The sequence below is a fragment of the Crinia signifera genome, chromosome 6 (genome assembly GCF_055691185.1).
Source record: "Crinia signifera chromosome 6, ASM5569118v1, whole genome shotgun sequence".
Taxonomy (NCBI): Eukaryota; Metazoa; Chordata; class Amphibia; order Anura; family Myobatrachidae; genus Crinia; species Crinia signifera.
In genome coordinates this window covers 160,462,299-160,482,623 of record NC_139222.1, presented here as the reverse complement: position 1 = coordinate 160,482,623, position 20,325 = coordinate 160,462,299, and the positions used below count along the sequence as shown (strand labels likewise).

At 43.2% G+C, this 20,325-nt stretch overlaps 1 protein-coding gene across 2 annotated transcripts in view; it reads right to left on the bottom strand.

Moving 5' to 3' along the window:
• The window catches only part of LOC146007125 (bactericidal permeability-increasing protein-like), a 111,143-nt gene extending 98,000 nt beyond the window's left edge, over window positions 1–13,143 (bottom strand). For both annotated transcript variants that reach the window (XM_083145499.1, XM_083145500.1), the window contains exons 1-4: window positions 13,021–13,143; window positions 11,217–11,332; window positions 11,013–11,121; window positions 10,766–10,894 (exon numbers count right to left, since the gene is read on the bottom strand). In XM_083145499.1, coding sequence (XP_083001625.1) covers window positions 10,766–10,894; window positions 11,013–11,121; window positions 11,217–11,316 — 338 coding nt within the window. In that variant the 5' untranslated portion in view covers window positions 11,317–11,332; window positions 13,021–13,143. The remainder of the gene's footprint in view (window positions 1–10,765; window positions 10,895–11,012; window positions 11,122–11,216; window positions 11,333–13,020) is intronic.
• Window positions 13,144–20,325: the final 7,182 nt, after the last annotated feature.

The window sequence follows — 20,325 nt, the reverse complement described above, 5'->3', positions numbered from 1 at the left end:
TAGTGAGAGATAGTGATAGATAGTGAGAGATAGAGAGATTTGTGTCTGCTACCCCCCCTTTTTGGGGGTGCAGGTTTTTTTTTTTATATATATATATAACTGTCAGTGCTGCTGCTGCAGTGTCATAGTGATAGATAGTGATAGATAGTGAGAGATAGAGAGATAGAGAGAGATAGTGACAGAGAGTGATAGAGAGTGTATATTTTGTGTCTGCTACCCCCCCTTTTTGGGGGTGCAGGTTTTTTTTTATACATATAACTGTCAGTGCTGCTGCTGCAGTGTGATAGATAGTGATAGATAGTGAGAGATAGAGAGAGATAGTGACAGAGAGTGATAGAGAGTGTATATTTTGTGTCTGCTACCCCCGCCTTTTGTGCTGATCACCATATCTGAGGTGATCAGCAACTTTTTGGGGGCGCAGAGGTTTTTTTTTTTATATATACCTGTCAGTTGCTGCCAGTTGCACCAAAGGTTGTGCACCTGCTGCCCCTCACTGGTAATCAGTGTCGCATCACTGATCACCTTTTTTTTTTTTTGTGGGTGCTGTGTGGTCTTTTTTTAATTTTTTTTTTACACACACACTGTGATTTTGTGGGTGTCCTGTGGCCACTGTGCGCTGATCAGTGACGTACATCACTGATCAGCTTTTTCGGCACAGGGTTGATCTATATATTTTTTTTTTTGATCAAATTCCTGTTGCCTTTGAGCGCTGTTCAGTGACAGACGTTACTGACCAACATCTGTGCTCAATTTTTGGCGCAGGACCTTTTTTTTTTTTAACCCCTTCAATTTTTTTTTTTAACCCCTTCAATTTTTTTTTTTTTAACCCCTTCAATTTTTTTTTTTGGTATAAAGTATTTTTTTTTTCTGCACTACATACACATTACACACTACATTCCCCCCAGGTTGAAATAAAGTTTGTACCCCCCCCCCTACACTATACACGTGTTGAAACATTTCACTACCAGTAACACAAAAATAAAAATGGCATCCCAAATGTCCTCCCAAATGTCCTCCCAGTCATCCAGGAGAATGTATTCAGTGGAGGAGGCATATGCCATGCTTGCCTCTGACTCTGACACAGCCAGTGATGCAAGCGGGGAATTTGAAGGATTCGTCTTAAGCTCCTCTTCCTCCTCTGGTGATGAGGGACCCCCTCAAAGACGCCCCCGTAGAGCAGCTGAGACCCCCCCCAACAATTGATCTCGTATGGACCCCACCACCAGACAATTTTGAGCCCCAGGTTCCTGAGTTTTTGGCCATGCCAGGAATCCAATTTGATTCCACAGGTCTCAGAGAAATTGACTTTTTCAAATTATTTTTCTCTGATGATTTTATAAATTTAATGGTGGACCAAACTAATTTATATGCCCAGCAGTTTATTGCTCAAAACCCCACGTCATCATTTGCTAGGTGGACCCCTGTAGATGCAGTAGAGATGATGACGTTTTGGGGTCTGGTGTTTCATATGGGCATAGTAAAAAAGCCAGAAATTAGGCAATATTGGAGTACAGATGTTCTGTACAGTACTCCATTTTACCGTATGGCCATGACCCGGACTCGATTTGAGACAATTCTTAAATTTATACATTACACCGATAATGCACAGTGCCCACCCAGAGATGATCCCACCTTTGACCGGCTATTCAAAGTCAGGCCGGTCATTGATCATTTCAGTGCCAAATTTGAAGAGGTGTACATCCCTGAAAAATTTATTTGTATCGACGAGTCCCTTATACAGCATACAGAGAAAGAGAAAGCACAGAATGTCCAGTATGGTGCACCTTTGAAAGGAATGTACGATAAAATGTAACTTTTAATAAAGGATGCTTTTAAAAGATTGCGAACATAAAAACACACTAACACACAGATAAACACAAATAGTGATTTAAAAGAGGAAAAATTCCTCATGCAGTGTGTCCCGGATTTGTAATACAAATGACAAATTGGAAATTTTTATTATAGATGTCTCCTGGTGTGTATGCACCACGGAGAACCCCACTTAAAGGTTTGCTGTTAAATTCAAGAACAGTTGTACTTCATGTGTAACCCTGAAAATGAGATCTACCATGAGATCGGGTTCACATGTATCGATTTCGTGTGTGCTGAAGGGAGATTGACTACTAAGTCCTATTATTCGTGTGATGCAAAATCCCTGTCAGCGCAACCGTTGTATCAATCACTGGTATAGATCGTTTGACTTGATATTTACACAGACAATAATTCGTGAATGATTGCAACCTTTTGATAACCCTTCTTAGACAATGAGATCCACTGTGGGATCGGGTTCAGGATTTTGCGCTCAAATGGTTTTACAGAGAGGCTTTGAGACTAATACTGGAAATTACTCCCGGTGCAGGGTGTGGAGAGCGTCTCCGTTACCTGCCCTGATGGCGGTCACCGTAGCCGTGTCTCAAAGAGTCGCCTAAACTCTGTCAGTGAGGCGCATCTGAGGTATGTGCCCTTGCACGGCCTCAGAAAAATCAGAGTGCTGCTGAAGTCAGGTGACGGCCGTCACAACCTGATCAGTAAGCAGCGGGGTTCCGTCTGCGGCGGAAAACCCGTTAGGCGCAACCAAACATAATCAAAATACAATGGTAAGTGGGGAGAGGGTAGGGGGGACACACTGCGAGCGGTCGGCGCACGCTTCGCAGAGCTTCTTCAGGACCTGAAGAAGCTCTGCGAAGCGTGCGCCGACCGCTCGCAGTGTGTCCCCCCTACCCTCTCCCCACTTACCATTGTATTTTGATTATGTTTGGTTGCGCCTAACGGGTTTTCCGCCGCAGACGGAACCCCGCTGCTTACTGATCAGGTTGTGACGGCCGTCACCTGACTTCAGCAGCACTCTGATTTTTCTGAGGCCGTGCAAGGGCACATACCTCAGATGCGCCTCACTGACAGAGTTTAGGCGACTCTTTGAGACACGGCTACGGTGACCGCCATCAGGGCAGGTAACGGAGACGCACTCCACACCCTGCACCGGGAGTAATTTCCAGTATTAGTCTCAAAGCCTCTCTGTAAAACCATTTGAGCGCAAAATCCTGAACCCGATCCCACAGTGGATCTCATTGTCTAAGAAGGGTTATCAAAAGGTTGCAATCATTCACGAATTATTGTCTGTGTAAATATCAAGTCAAACGATCTATACCAGTGATTGATACAACGGTTGCGCTGACAGGGATTTTGCATCACACGAATAATAGGACTTAGTAGTCAATCTCCCTTCAGCACACACGAAATCGATACATGTGAACCCGATCTCATGGTAGATCTCATTTTCAGGGTTACACATGAAGTACAACTGTTCTTGAATTTAACAGCAAACCTTTAAGTGGGGTTCTCCGTGGTGCATACACACCAGGAGACATCTATAATAAAAATTTCCAATTTGTCATTTGTATTACAAATCCGGGACACACTGCATGAGGAATTTTTCCTCTTTTAAATCACTATTTGTGTTTATCTGTGTGTTAGTGTGTTTTTATGTTCGCAATCTTTTAAAAGCATCCTTTATTAAAAGTTACATTTTATCGTACATTCCTTTCAAAGGTGCACCATACTGGACATTCTGTGCTTTCTCTTTCTCTGTATGCTCAAAATTTATGTCCCATGGTAGCACACCCTTACAGGTTGACTCAAGTGAATCCCACACGAAATAACCTATACAAGGGTCCACCTGAATGAAAACGATACTATATTTCCCTGTGCGACTGGTACAAACCCTTGCTCTGTTTGAGTCCCTTATACATTTTAAAGGAAGGGTTAAATTCCGCCAGTACCTTCCCAGTAAGAGGGCAAGGTATGGCATAAAAATGTATAAACTGTGTGAAAGCACCTCAGGGTACACCCACAGGTTTAGGGTTTATGAAGGGAAGGATTCAAGAATTGAACCGCCAGAATGCCCCCCCTCCCTCGTAGGTGTTAGTGGGAAAATTGTCTGGGATTTAGTGCACCCCTTCCTGGATAAAGGTTATCACCTCTATGCGGATAACTTTTACACTAGCATCCCCCTGTTTAAGGCCCTTGGTTCAAGAGGTACAGCAGCTTGCGGTACTGTGCGCAAGAACCAAAGAGGCCTCCCAAAAACGCACATTGCCCAAGTAATGAGAAGGGGTGAAAGCAGGGGAATATGCAACGAAAATATGTTGTTGGTCAAATATAAGGACAAGAGGGATGTCCTTATACTGACAACAATTCACGGAGACAGTACCACCTCCGTCCCTGTACGAGGTACCAGTACCCACACCTCAAAACCTAATTGTATCCTGGATTACAATAGGTACATGGGCGGAGTGGATCTTTCAGATCAGGTACTGAAGCCGTACAGTGCCCTGCGGAAAACAAAAATCTGGTACAAGAAGGTGGCCGTGTATATCATCCAGATGGCACTGTATAACGCTTACGTGCTATTCCGTTCTACCGGCCAGAGGGGGACATTTATGCACTTTCAAGAGGAAGTCATAAAGGGCCTAATATTTGGGAACCAGCAGGCAGAGGGCCCCAGTACTTCTAGTACTGGCCCCCGTATTGTACCAGGGCAGCATTTTCCTGATGAAATCCCCTCCACTGGAAAAAAGGGCAGGACACAAAAAAGGTGCAAAGTTTGCTATAAAAAGGGAATAAGAAAGCAAACTATTTTCCAGTGTGACACTTGCCCCGACAAACCCGGCCTATGTATAAAGGAGTGTTTTAAAATATACCACACATCTATGGAATATTAGGTTCATAATTTCACCGTGCTTCGGGGGTCTTGCTAATGCCACATAGCACCCACCATTCATTCCACCAGAATCTGAGCCGCAAAATCCAAAAATCACTCCTTCCCTTCTGAGTCCTGCCATGCACCCAACTGGTATTTTTTGGTCACATGTGAGGCATTGCCGTACTTGGGAGATATTGGGGCACAGATTTTGGGGTGCTTTTTCTCCTTCATTCCTTGTGAAAATGAAAAATTTTGAGCCAGAACTGCATTTTTGTGTAAAAAAATGTAATTTTTCATGTTCACTGCCCACTTGTATCAAAATTGGTGAAACCCCTGGGGGTTTGAAATGTACACTATACCCCTAGATGAATTCCCTGAGGGGTGTAGTTTGCAAAATGGGGTCACTTGTGGGGGGGTTCCACTGTATTGGTGCTTTGGGGGTCTTGCTAATGCGACATAGCACCCACCATCATTCCACCAGAATTTGTGCTGCAAACTCCAAATATCACTCCTTCCCTTCTGAGTCCTGCCACTTTTTGGTCACACATGAGGCATTGCCGTACTCGGGAGAAATTGGGGCACAGATTTTGGGGTGCTTTGTCTCCTTCATTCCTTCTGAAAATGAAAAATTTTGAGCCAGAACTGCATTTTTGTGTAAAAAAATGTAATTTTTCATTTTCACTGCCCACTTGTATCAAAATTGGTGAAACCCCTGGGGGTTTGAAATGTACACTATACCCCTAGATGAATTCCCTGAGGGGTGTACTTCGCAAAATGGGGTGACTTGTGGGGGGGTTCCACTGTATTGGTGCAACATAGCACCCACCATTCATTCCACCAAAATCTGTGCTGCAAAATCCAAAAATCACTCCTTCCCTTCTGAGTCCTGCCATGCACCCAACTGGTATTTTTTGTTCACATGTGAGGCATTGCCGTACTCGGGAGAAATTGGGGCACAGATTTTGGGGTGCTTTTTCTCCTTCATACCTTCTGAAAATGAAAAATTTTGAGCCAGAACTGCATTTTTGTGTAAAAAAATGTAATTTTTCATGTTCACTGCCCACTTGTATCCAAATTGGTGAAACCCCTGGGGGTTTGAAATGTACACTATACCCCTAGATGAATTCCCTGAGGGGTGTAGTTTGCAAAATGGGGTCACTTGTGGGGGGGTTCCACTGTATTGGTGCTTTGGGGGTCTTGCTAATGCGACATAGCACCCACCAAAATTCCACCAGAATCTGAGCTGCAAAATCCAAAAATCACTCCTTCCCTTCTGAGTCCTGCCATGCACCCAACTAGTATTTTTTGGTCACATGTGAGGCATTGCCGTACTCGGGAGAAATTGGGGCACAGATTTTGGGGTGCTTTTTCTCCTTCATACCTTCTGAAAATGAAAAATTTTGAGCCAGAACTGCATTTTTGTGTAAAAAAATGTAATTTTTTTATGTTCACTGCCCACTTGTATCAAAATTGGTGAAACCCCTGGGGGTTTGAAATGTACACTATACCCCTAGATGAATTCCCTGAGGGGTGTAGTTTGCAAAATGGGGTCACTTGTGGGGGGGTTCCACTGTATTGGTGCTTTGGGGGTCTTGCTAATGCGACATAGCACCCACCAAAATTCCACCAGAATCTGAGCTGCAAAATCCAAAAATCACTCCTTCCCTTCTGAGTCCTGCCATGCACCCAACTGGTATTTTTTGGTCACATGTGAGGCATTGCCGTACTCGGGAGAAATTGGGGCACAGATTTTGGGGTGCTTTTCCTCCTTCATACCTTCTGAAAATGAAAAATTTTGAGCCAGAACTGCATTTTTGTGTAAAAAAATGTAATTTTTCATGTTCACTGCCCACTTGTATCAAAATTGGTGAAACCCCTGGGGGTTTGAAATGTACACTATACCCCTAGATGAATTCCCTGAGGGGTGTAGTTTGCAAAATGGGGTCACTTGTGGGGGGGTTCCACTGTATTGGTGCTTTGGGGGTCTTGCTAATGCGACATAGCACCCACCAAAATTCCACCAGAATCTGAGCTGCAAAATCCAAAAATCACTCCTTCCCTTCTGAGTCCTGCCATGCACCCAACTGGTATTTTTTGGTCACATGTGAGGCATTGCCGTACTCGGGAGAAATTGGGGCAAAGATTTTGGGGTGCTTTTTCTCCTTCATACCTTCTGAAAATGAAAAATTTTGAGCCAGAACTGCATTTTTGTGTAAAAAAATGTAATTTTTCATTTTCACTGCCCACTTGTATCAAAATTGGTGAAACCCCTGGGGGTTTGAAATGTACACTATACCCCTAGATGAATTCCCTGAGGGGTGTACTTTGCAAAATGGGGTGACTTGTGGGGGGGTTCCACTGTATTGGTGCAACATAGCACCCACCATTCATTCCACCAAAATCTGTGCTGCAAAATCCAAAAATCACTCCTTCCCTTCTGAGTCCTGCCATGCACCCAACTGGTATTTTTTGTTCACATGTGAGGCATTGCCGTACTCGGGAGAAATTGGGGCACAGATTTTGGGGTGCTTTTTCTCCATCATACCTTCTGAAAATGAAAAATTTTGAGCCAGAACTGCATTTTTGTGTAAAAAAATGTAATTTTTCATGTTCACTGCCCACTTGTATCCAAATTGGTGAAACCCCTGGGGGTTTGAAATGTACACTATACCCCTAGATGAATTCCCTGAGGGGTGTAGTTTGCAAAATGGGGTCACTTGTGGGGGGGTTCCACTGTATTGGTGCTTGGGGGGTCTTGCTAATGCGACATAGCACCCACCAAAATTCCACCAGAATCTGAGCTGCAAAATCCAAAAATCACTCCTTCCCTTCTGAGTCCTGCCATGCACCCAACTGGTATTTTTTGGTCACATGTGAGGCATTGCCATACTCGGGAGAAATTGGGGCACAGATTTTGGGGTGCTTTTTCTCCTTCATACCTTCTGAAAATGAAAAATTTTGAGCCAGAACTGCATTTTTGTGTAAAAAAATGTAATTTTTCATTTTCACTGCCCACTTGTATCAAAATTGGTGAAACCCCTGGGGGTTTGAAATGTACACTATACCCCTAGATGAATTCCCTGAGGGGTGTACTTTGCAAAATGGGGTGACTTGTGGGGGGGTTCCACTGTATTGGTGCAACATAGCACCCACCATTCATTCCACCAAAATCTGTGCTGCAAAATCCAAAAATCACTCCTTCCCTTCTGAGTCCTGCCATGCACCCAACTGGTATTGTTTGTTCACATGTGAGGCATTGCCGTACTCGGGAGAAATTGGGGCACAGATTTTGGGGTGCTTTTTCTCCTTCATACCTTCTGAAAATGAAAAATTTTGAGCCAGAACTGCATTTTTGTGTAAAAAAATGTAATTTTTCATTTTCACTGCCCACTTGTATCAAAATTGGTGAAACCCCTGGGGGTTTGAAATGTACACTATACCCCTAGATGAATTCCCTGAGGGGTGTAGTTTGCAAAATGGGGTAAATTGTGGGGGGGGTTCCTAAATTTTAGCATCTTATGGTGCCTAGAAACCTACATGGTGCCTAAAAAATAATCTCATAAAAAGGAGGCTCCAAAATCAAGTAGGTGCTCCTTCTATTATGAAGCCTGTGGTTTGGTCAACGTGCACACTAGGGCCACATATAGGATATTTTTGAAAACAAAAGAATTGGGGGAATCAATTTTTAGTCACATTTCTCTAGTAAAATGTACTGTGTTCCTTAGAAAAATGTATTAAAATTGCAAATCTGCAAAAAAAATGAAATTTTGAAATTTCACCTACACTTTGTTTTAATTCCTGTGAAACACCTAAAGGGTTAACAAACTTCCAAAATGCTGTTTTGAATACTGTGAGGGGTGCAGTTTTTGAAATGGCATCATTTATGGGGGTGTCTCACATACAAGTCCCTCAAAGTCACATCAGAACTGAACTGGTCCCTAAAAAAATCAGTGTTTGAAATTTTCTTGAAAATTTGAGAATTTGCTATTCATATTGTAAGCCTCCTAGTGTCCAAAAAAATTAAAAGGAAGTTGAAATAATGATGGCAACATAAAGTAGACATATGGTCTATGTTAGTTATTAACTATTTTGAGTGGTAAGATTATTTGTCTCACAAGCAGAAAATTTAACATTTTGCAAATCGCTAAATTTTCCATTTTTTCACGACATTTTGGTATTTTTCACAAAAAAACACAGACTGTATCGACCCAAATTTACCACTAATTTGAAGTACAATGTGTCACGAAAAAACAATCTCAAAATCACTGGGATAAGTAAAAGCAAAAAAAAGTTATCCCCACTTAAGTGAGACATGTCAGATTTGAAAAAAATGGCTCTGTCAGGAACGCAAAAACTAGCTCTGTCAGGAAGGGGTTAAGGACTGATTCAGAGAAGTGCACTAATGCAATTGCATGTTTCTCCACAATGCAACTGGATCAGCAACTGATGCTTCCACCCAGAAATGACAGGAGGTTCCCACCGGAGCAATTGCATCTAGTCCACAATTGTATAAACATTCACAGCCTATATTAAAGAAAAAGGAACATAGGACTTAAAGGTAGACATGGATATGTAGACTGTCTATGGCACTAGTGAAGCAGGTGCCATGTTTCTCTGAGTACATGAGCGCTGTTGAGATCAGATTCACATCCAGTGCCAATGACCATGACACACATGCATTTTTACAAATACAATCCACTATCTCCCCCAAATGATCTCTTCCTCTCAATGACTTTGTGATTAAATCCTCATTATGGGCCAGATGCATCAAGCTTCAAAAAGTGATAAAATGGAGAGTGATAAACAACCAGCCAATCAGCTCCTTCCTGTAATTTTTAAGCCTAACCTGTAACATGGCAAGTGGGGGCTGATTGGCTGGCTGTTTATCACTCTCCATTTTATCACTTTTTGAAGCTTGATACATCTGGTCCTATGTGCGATTGCTACAGCACCTTGATGCAGATGCAATGCTAGCGGGGAACATGCCAACAATCGCTGAGCAGCGTGGCACTTTGGAATTACGTTCATCTGCAGAATCAGGCCATTGGGACAGCCGGGAGCCTTGGCAGGAAGAGAGATTAGATACACAAGAATAGCCTCAATGTGATACTCACTGTGTAGATTATAATAATCATAATTTGTATTACTCTTTGTTTTACTGTTTCTTTACCATGATCTTCATCATATACGCCCACTGTATGCAAAGCCTGTATGCTGTTCCTTCACTGATTGCACACCCTGCCAGCAACAAGCTGGCAGGGTGTGTCAGCCTTGGAAGAAAAGTGGTTCATAAATACAAATGTTATAATTACTGCTGCCTTTGAGCAGCATGATCAAGATGGCGCCGCTGATGGCTGCCTAGGAGCTGTGCAGCTCAGCCAAATATGTTCCCTGTGTGATAACTGTACTGTCTCTGCTTGTATTGTTACCTACCTGGCTGTTTCGGCGACCAGTGGCGCCGCTGATGGCTGCCTAGGCACTGTTCAGCTTGGTGGGTATGTGTTCCCTGTGTGATAACTGTACTGTCTCTGCTTAATGTTACCTACCTAGCTGTAGCAATGACCAGTGGCGCCGCTGATGGCTGCCTAGGCGCTGTGCAACTCGGTGGGCATGTGTTCCCCACATGTAATGTCTTAATGAAATGTATGTAATGCCTTCTCCTCCCCCCCCCCCCCTTCATCCCTGCTTGATGCTGCACTGTAAATCCACAAAAAATTCCTAGTGTGCGCAAGCATACATGGCCAATAAAGTTGATTCTATTCTATTCTATTTCAGGTATAAATATATTGTTGTATTATTTACAACACTCACTACAGCAGAATAATAGGCTGCAGTGCAACATTACAGAGTCACCTATATATTTTATGTTAACAAGGTTGCCCAAGGGAAAGATGCTGCAAACAGATTTTTCGGTTTATTTTATACCCTTTAAACTAAAGATAAGTAAAAAAAAATTGGCTGGTTTGTTTAACTGAATAAAAGGCAAGTTATATGGCAAGTCACTTAACTAATAGTTATAATACTAAACCAATAAATACATTCTCATAGTTCTGGATTTCTTACATTAGCCAGTGCTTTACTGTCCATTGACCATAGACTTTAATCTTTGCACCTTCAACAGTGACTTGGATATCTCTCGGTGGTACTGGGACAGCTACTACAAGAGAAGTGTTGAACTCCTGAACATATATTCTATGAGAAAAGCAAAGAACATGTTGGGTTTATTCCAATTATTGGGTGTAAACATGATGCTTGTGGCATGGGCAAAAACTTTTTTATTAGCGAGGATAATTGTCTGATGGTTTCTCACCCTGAAATTCCATATTCAACCGTACCAAATACTCGTGTGGAACCAGATATATTTGGAAGACTGTCCCGTTGCAGCAGATGGCGGAAAAATTCTGTTGCATCTTTAAGAACTGAAAACACAAAATTGCAATACTGTACAGTCATACCAGATATTATATCCAACTATTGAAACCCTGACATCTGCTACACAATTTAGGCTACTTACTGTAGTCAAGCCATTTTTGAGTGACTCTCATAACAACGCCAGGATTACAGTGCGCAGACAGCATGAGAAAACTCCAGCACAGCAACCACACCAGCCTCATTATTACTTTTAATGCCCTGAAAGAAAGTCCATTCCATTACCAGATAAATGATTTCAGAAGGAACAAACTGTTACATAATACTCCATCTATTTTCTAGCCCTTGAAGTTGATACTTGTGAGCACCAAACAGTAGTACTTCCAGACTAAACAACATGGTGTGGCAGAGTCAGCATTCCCCCCACATGAAAGTAATGTGGAGGATCCAGACCAGGGGCCTTATTTTGGTTCATTCTTTCTGACAAAATCCTTCTTAGATGGACAAAACCATGTGCACTGCAGGGGGGGCAGATGTAACATGTGCAGAGAGAATTAGATTTGGGTGAGTAATTTTGTTTCTGTGCAGGGAAAATACTGACTGCTTTATTTTTACACTGCAATATAGATCTCACTTTGAAGTAAAACCCCACCCAAATCTAATTCTCTCTGCACAAGTAACACCTGCCCCACCTGCAGTGCACATGGTTTTGCCCATCTAAGAAGGATTTTGTCAGAAAGAATGAACCAAAATAAGGCCCCAGGTTTTGGTAGCAGTAGCAGAATCCCAGTTGTAATCAGCAGCACCTGGGATTTCCTGATATAAAGGTTTCCAGGGCAGAGTCACCTTGCTCTATATGGTGGAATATCTACCCAAGTGATAGGCCTGGGGTGTTATGGCATAGAGACCATTGGTGCCTTTCAAGAGTCTGCTATGCTGAGTGCCTGTATGCTACTGCCTGTAATACTGACTACATATGAATTTAACCTGCTTTGCTGTAACCTGCTGTTTAGAATAAACACCTAAAGTCTTCAACGTGTTTGTGATCCTCGTCACAATATTTATATCTACTCACAAACCCTTAACAATGACACATGTTCCTAGATGTAGCACATAGAGATCCAGAGTGTGCATATAACAACAAATGCACTAGAAGGGATTTGTTGGCACATTTACAGATGTGTCCACATACATTTTTGTTTTTATTGTATTTCTATTTGGTATTTATACAGAAGGACAAGAAGAGGGTATGGGTTGGTTTAGGGGTGGGCCTCAAATTTCTAGGGCCAGGCAAAATATACCCAGGGCTATGGCCACTGTCTCGTTCAGACAGTATACCATGTGGTATGGTAATTTGCATGACATACTGATGAAAATGTCACACCCAAAATATGCCTATGAAGGATGCTAGAGGAGGTGGTAGCCATGTTGGGGATGGATATTTACTACATGTGTCAGAGAGAGAAGGTTGGAGCAGTAATGGCAGTGGCAGGAGCAGCAGCATGCTGAAAAAAACACTGGTAACGAGCAGGTAGTAGTAATAGTAATAGCATTACTGTGCAGGACGAATAAGGCATAATAAGGCGCATTACTGTGTGGGGCATACTGTAATTTGCTGCTAGGGGCATTGCAGAGTTAAGCATAATATGGTGTAAGGGGCACTTTTATGTGGGTGTACGGTTGACTTTTCCTGCAAGGCCACACCTATTGCAGCAAGGTCAAACTGACTTGCAGCAAGACCATGCCCCCTTTTGGCCACACGCCTTCAGTGTGCACAAATACATTATTTTTACATCAGGTGGGGGGGAGTGTCGCATTATTTTGTGTTTGATCTGGGAGCCATATTGTCTTGAAACAGCCCTGGATGCTAGTGTTGTAACCATTCAATGGTGTCTTTCAGATGACTGCCACTACTGAATGGTACCGATTTGTAGTGTTCCAATGGTTACCAGGTTTGTTATATCTTGACATCGCATTATCCCCGGCTCCTTCCTTTGTGGCTGTTGCTCTGTGCATTGCATTAACTGGTATCTTGGCTTCTTCCCCTCTCTCAGGTTGCTGCCAGGCAACTGAGCACATTGCTAGCTCTGACGCTGAGCCAATCAGAGCGTAGCCCTAGCTCCTGCAGTAGCAGCCAGCTAAGCGTTGTATCTATTTATATGCTGGAGCTGTTTTAAGTACAGTCACTATTCTGGGCCCTGCCATCTTTAACGCCCATAGTCCTGCTCCATGTCCCATCCCTGGCTAGCCACGCTGCAGGCTTTTTGCGCCTAATACTTTTTAAAATTGAACTATTTTGATGTGATGGTAATTATCATTGATGCACACATTATGACACTCATCATATCACACAATTAACGTCAAGATCTCATATCTAAAAATACTCTGTGCTGCTGTATACTTTGTTTAACTGAAAAAATAGATACATCCCAGACAAGTAGGTCATGGACACTAAGGGCCTAATTCAGTATCATCTGTTATGGGGTGAATTCTGCCCCATTCCGATGTTTGGGGGTCTGCACATGCAAACATCGGAGTGAAGCAGAATTCACTCCGTATCGAATAACACACAAGAGGGAGGGCTGGGGGTGGACGGGGCAGTGATGACGCTGGACCATGGGCATCCCCATGAAAATGCTGGGCTTTCCCATGGGGATGCCCACCCCGCCTTCTTCGCAGCGCTCACAAATAAAACTCAGTTTTCAGTGACTTCTATTCGATAGGAGAAAGCATTTGATGGTTGGCGACCATCGAATGATTTCTCCTGCTGACGGAGGCATCTGACACCTTGCATGTTACCGAGGGGAATTGGCTGGGGGGGCAGGTGTTTGGATGGGTGGCGGCTCAGGCATTTGGTAAACTGTGATGTTCATAGCTTACCAAGCCAACCTGAATCATGCACTAAATGTGAGAGTCAAAAAATCTTAATATATTATTTCAGAACACGTGCCTATTAAATGCTGTGTCACAGCTGCAATATGCAGTATGAGTCAATATAATACAATTGGCTTTGAGAAAGCTTGCAGATAATAAATATTAGGAAGCCTTATGGTTTTATTTTTTAAAACATTTTCGATGGACAAACCGGTTTTAATCTTTAGTGAGTGATTTTACTGGTGATTTAAATCTTTCACTAATTAATCTTGAATCAGTCTTGGAACCATCTACAGTAAATGACCAGTGTAGCGCTTATGTTGTTTTCTGTGAAATGCATTTAGGTTCAAGTGCTTGCTGCTTCCTCAGTGATACATAAACAAACAATAAAACAATTTGACAGCAATACATTGTGGTAAACATTCAAACTTTTGTGGGAGCATACAGTATAGAAATATTTAGTATTTTAATACACATGATGGACTGTGGAGGAAATGCTGGGCGAGGATATGCAGGAGTGTTTGGAGGGTATGTGGAGAGTGGTGAGATAGGAATAGGATGTGGAGGAAATGCTGGGAGAGTAGGAATGCAGGGAGGGTTTATGGAGAGAGTACTGGGATAAGAATAGAATGTGGAGGAAATGCTGGGTGAGGATATGCAGGAGTGCTGCTAACGAACATATGGAGAGAGAGTGCCAAGATAGGAATAGGATTTGGAGGAAATGCTGGGAGAGTAGGAATGCAGGGAGGGTTTATGGAGAGAGTACTGGGATAGGAATAGAATGTGGAGGAAATGCTGGGAGAGTAGGAATGTAGGGAGAGTGTATGGGGAGAGTGCTGGGATAGGAATAGAATGTGGAGGAAATGCTGGGAGAGGATATGCAGGATTGCTGAGAAGGAATATATGGAGAGAGTATTGAGATATGAATATGATGTGGAGGAGAGGCTGTGGAGAGATTGCTGGGAGGTGGTATAGATGGAGAGCTAAAAGAAGGTGTGGAGGGGGTAATGGAGTAGGGATGTTCATTGAAAGTTCTGCAATCAATTGTCTCTAATCTCTGTTGGAAGCATACAGTAAGATGGATGTAAAAAGAGATGTGGAGGGAGTGCTGGCTAATGGGGGAGATAGATATGGATGGAACTGAGGGGCAGATTTATTAAGCTTGGTGAAGTGATAAAGTGTCTATTTTTTTTATCACCGGCCAATCTTGCCTGCCTATATCTAATAGTGTTTCACCACCACAAAATAATAACCTGGCATCAGAGCCAGGGTGAAACACTGTTAGTTATAGGCAAGCTTGCTGCTTCAGCCTGCGCACACTTGTAATAATGGGTGGGGGCTGCTTATTTTTTAAGTACCGGGCCCCACAATTTCTGGTGGCAGCCTTGGCTATGGGGCCTACGACTATCTAGTTAGGCCCCTGACCAATGTTCCCTCTAATTTTACGAAGGCTGTGTGCGGTAAAAGATTTTGGCTGTGCAACTTTGGAAGGAAATTAAAATTTTTGTACGTCACTTATATATAACTGGAAAATGACATTCAGCATTTGTGGTAGCTTTACTTCAAAATGATATTAAACATTTAAACATTCAAAACACAGCACACAATGTAGTTAATGGGTGAAACACATAATAATTGAGTCCACAACTGCAAAAAGGGACCACTGCTGCATTGTGCGCTCTGTTGTAATGTCTGTGCGCACGCTCATCGAGTTGTGTGCGCGCGCACGTGCGCACAGCTTAGAGGGAACACTGCCCCTGACCCTGTGTTTGGGTGGCTTGCAGGATTTCAGCACAGAAGATGGACCATGGAAGATGGGGAGCGCTCCGGCTGACCTGTGTCTTTATCGCTCCTTGTCCACTGGATTGCAGGAGCAGTGTCAAGTCAAATGGGAGGGCGCACTGGAGTGCTCCTTTTCTCAACAGCAATGGGAAAAAATCTATCTCGCATCATTCAAAATGTCAAAATGTAATAACATCTTAGTAAAATTGTCAGGAAACTTCACCATTCATTCCAAATGGAAACAATGGGCTTACTGTCTGCCCCCAAACACTCTTCTCCTCCAGTGACTTGGTCCTGTTGGCGGGAGTATGTTGCGATGCCTGAAGGGGCAACATTAATATTTGATATGGCATAACTTATTGTTCATTTAGCCCACCCCCCTTTAGCGCTAACCAAAGCCACGGATTGGTATGGCTCTCCCCTGTATTTGCATTGCGAATATTGTTTGTGCCTATACTTATGGTTGTTGATGTATAAGCTGATAAATGTTGGACTGTAGTCCTACCCCCTACCCCCCCCCCCCCCCTCTTTATTCTGTACCCTGTTCCCCTTCTGTATGTAACGGAACAAAACCTTTAATAAAAATTTATATTGGAAAAAAAAAAGACTTGAACAACGTTATGAAAACCAATGGTTTTAGTTAAAGACTGTAAAATCACTTAAAATGCTAATTTGCCAAATATGAAAACCTAAAGTTCGATCTTGATGATTATAATTCTGATTTCACACCAGCTGCAGGATGTTATACACTCCGAAAGGGATGCCAGACAAACTCTGACATTTTATTACGTGCCATTTCAACAGTTATTCTCAAACAGATTGTGGTTTAAAACCATATTTAGGTAGTTCAGAAAGCATGGTGCTTTAGCGGGGATGTGTTTAGCATTCTAGTGGTCGGGATGCCAACAGTCTAAATCCAGACGTCATGTATTCCCTCCAACTATCTCTTAAATCAGAAAATGTGGAATCACAAAAAAGTATTCATTAATGAGGCAACCATTATGTTCCGAATATGGAGGCAAATAACATAAATATTTACTTTATTAATATATTAGGGGCAATATTAGCTTTATTTTTCATAAGCAAGCTATACTATATGACTTGTAAAAACTGTTTTTATTACTCAAAATATCTGACACTTGCACAAGCTCCCAGCAAGGTCCTCTAACTATCTTGATGTACAGTATAATGTTTTTTTTATTTTTAATTATTATTAAAAGTACCAGGGGCCAAATGTAATAGGGTGTGAAAATCAGAAAGTGAGAGATTTTGGCGAAGTGAGAGTTTTCCTATTTTTTTTTTAAGCAGCAATCATTTACATGGCAAAATAAACCTGGATTTTTGTGTAAATCATTGCCACTTTAAAAAAAAAATGGGAAAACTCTCCCAAAATCTCCCTTGCCATATTACATTTGGCCCCATAAATCAGTTCTGGGAAAAACTGGGGCGCGTGTGCATGTGAGACACTCGTGCGACCCAGTCAGATGGAGAACCTCTCCACCAGCGATCGCCAGTGGGGACATTCTGGCGATACCCGGCGCTGAATGAGAAGCGCTCAATCTGTACGACATTTGGTTATTAAATATTGTAGAGAGTGGAACATGTGGCTTTAAAGCTTTTATTTTGCTGCAAGTTCCAGCATGTCTTGTGAAACTAGTAGTCCAAGCCAGGGTTGTCCACTTCCTGGCTGCCCTCCCTGGGAGACCAAGTTAATACTGCCTGTGTTTTTACAGTGTAATAGTCTCCCATGCTGTTTGTGGCTGGTAATGATAAGTCTAAAGGCCCCCCCTGTCTAAAGTAACCCCGAAGGCTTAATCTGGCCCTGGGCAGGGCTACAAAGATGTGAATTGCATAATTTGCTCCCATGGACCCCCTGCCCGGATTCCGGGAGGCTTGCCTACCTTTCCGGGGGGCCGGGAGGTTGACCCGATTTACGGGACCCTCCCAGCCATTCCGGGAGGGTGGGCAACATGCCCAAACATGCCCACTTTACAGTTCCAAAATAGCCAGAGAGCCATGAAGTAAGCCATAGATAGCTGGAGTTGGCTGCTCCACTTGCATTGTGTCCTCTCACCTGATCAAACATTGATTCATGTCATGTACACACCGTGGTACCTACCAACGGTTGCTGAGTAATCGCAACTAAATAAAATAGTAGGGGGAGATGGGATGGCTACCAGAGACAATCAGAACACAGTGACTAATCATCTGAATCAACGACGATTGCTCACTCACCATCGATGATGCAAAAACAACTGCCAGCTGAAGCAAGTAATCCATGTTTGTGGGCTAGTTGGAGGCGTGGCCACGGCAGGGCGTGTGTGAGGACGTGTAGGGCAACGCTCCCTCCCGGCACCATCCGAATGAGCTGAGGCAGCGCTGTTTGTGTATCCAGCGGCCGAGTCTTATATCCCAACGCCAGGCTTGGCCGAGGCAGACGACGCGGCGGTTCCCCGTTTGGCCGCAGCTGGTGACGCGGCACCCCCTGATCGTCGCGCCGAGTGACGCGACGGCTCCCCTCACGCTTACACGTGCAAACAGAGGTCTGCTCCCGGAGATTCGCGGCAGAGTCCGGACGGCTAATGAGGTGGCCACATAGCAGCGGGAGCACCTGTATAACCTAGCGGTGTGAACGGCGTCATCAAGCAGAGGAGAAATCCTACAAGGGTGAGCAGTGGGGGTGAGTCGAACGGCTCTCTGAGCATAACAAATACAAGAACTGTTTTTGCACTTAAATTAAGTGTCCAGAACTAGTACAGAGAACTGTATTGCGACAGAGGCCGTATACCGTATAGAACATCATATACCCTCAGGAATTCTGGGTTCCCCAGAAGGACACCTGTTATTCAAATAAAAGGGAACATACTGGCTAGGAATTCGGGGGTAAAATAGCGCTGAGTATTAAAAACACCTGTTCCAGGCAAACCACGCGTAGCCCTGCTAAAAATGGGCAAAACTGGCACCACGGCAGCAGCACGCCTGGAAAGGTATGCCAGAACTCAATCTGGGAACACATCCCAAACAGCGCTTACTACCCCACATTCCACCCCGGCTAAAGGGCCAGACCCCACTGCAACCCCCGCCGCCCCAGACATCACACTGCAGCAGATCCTGGATGCAATTGGTAGCAGCGAGACCCGACTGCTGGAAAAAATAGATAACATGCAGACTGATCTTATCCAAATAAAGCAAGATGTTAAAGATATGAAAGGCAGAATGAAGGAAGCCGAAAGCCGGGTTTCTGTACTTGAGGATGCTAATAACAGGCTTCAGCACTCAGTTGATGAAATGGCAGGTCAAATTCGGGAAATTAAATACAAAATATCAGATGTTGAAGGGAGACTGCGGCGAAACAACATTAGGCTCGTGGGACTCCCGGAGAGAGCAGAAGGGAGTGATGTACCTAAATTTGTTGAGCAGCTAATAAGCAATAATTTCGATAAAGCATCGTTCTCTGGGCAATTCGCTGTCGAAAGAGCCCACAGAGTACCAGCTAAACCCCCGCAGCCCGGAGCACCGCCACGTACCCTGATTCTAAAAATGCTCAACTATCAAGATAGAGACACAGTCCTGCGACTTGCACGCATAAAAGGTCCTCTGGAATTTGAGGGGTCTAAGATATCAGCATTTCCAGACTTTTCAATAGAAGTCCAAAAAAGCAGGACTAAGTTTCTAGACGTCAAAAAACGGCTAAGAGAACTTGGTTTAAAGTATTTCATGTTGTTTCCAGCAAAACTTAAGATCATTATGGACGGGGAAGCATTTTTCTTCCAAACTCCTAAAGAGGCAGGAGAATGGTTAGATAAGAATGCCCCGGATAAGCGCCAATTAGCTCAGTAAAGAAAGGAAAAAGAAAAAAAAAAAAAGAAAAGGGAAAAAGGGGGGAATTATTAAAATCCTGGACTCATTTTTTTTTTTTTTTTTCTCTTTGTTTTTCCTCCTATATAAAGTGCTGGGGGGGGGAGGGAAAGGGCTTGCCCTGCAGGGTTATCGTGGTCAGGGTTTTTTTTCCATTAGCCTCTAAGGGAATGTTATTGTATTTTCTAATTTTTTCTTTTTTTTTTTTTTCTCTTCTCTCCTTTCTTTGTGTACGGGGAGGGGAATTTAAATATGCTTAAGAAGGGTGGGCATATAGGTAGGGGGGAGGGTGGTAATTGTAGTAATGTTAATGTATTATTTGTAAAGAAGACAGCGAGATGCCAGGCAAGGACTTGGAATATTCTGGTCATTTCGGGGGATGGAAGGGGAAGCATGGTATGCAAAGGAGATATGTAACTAAGAATTAAATGGTCCGTATATTGGCATGGAACACCAGGGGCATGAATGACAAAATAAAGCACTCCTTAGTCTTGCGCCAGATTAGGCAAAGCAATGCCGATATAGTGTGTTTAACAGAAACTCACTTGACAGGTGTAAAACTGCAGACCCTTAAAAAAGCCTGGGTGAGTCATGCGTATCATGCTCCTTTTACATCCTCCGCAAGGGGAGTGTCAATTTTGATAAAAAAAACTGTTGTGTTCGTATGTAATAGAGTAAAAATTGACCCAGGGGGTCGGTATGTTTTTTTGGATTGTATGGTTAACACTAGACATTTGCAC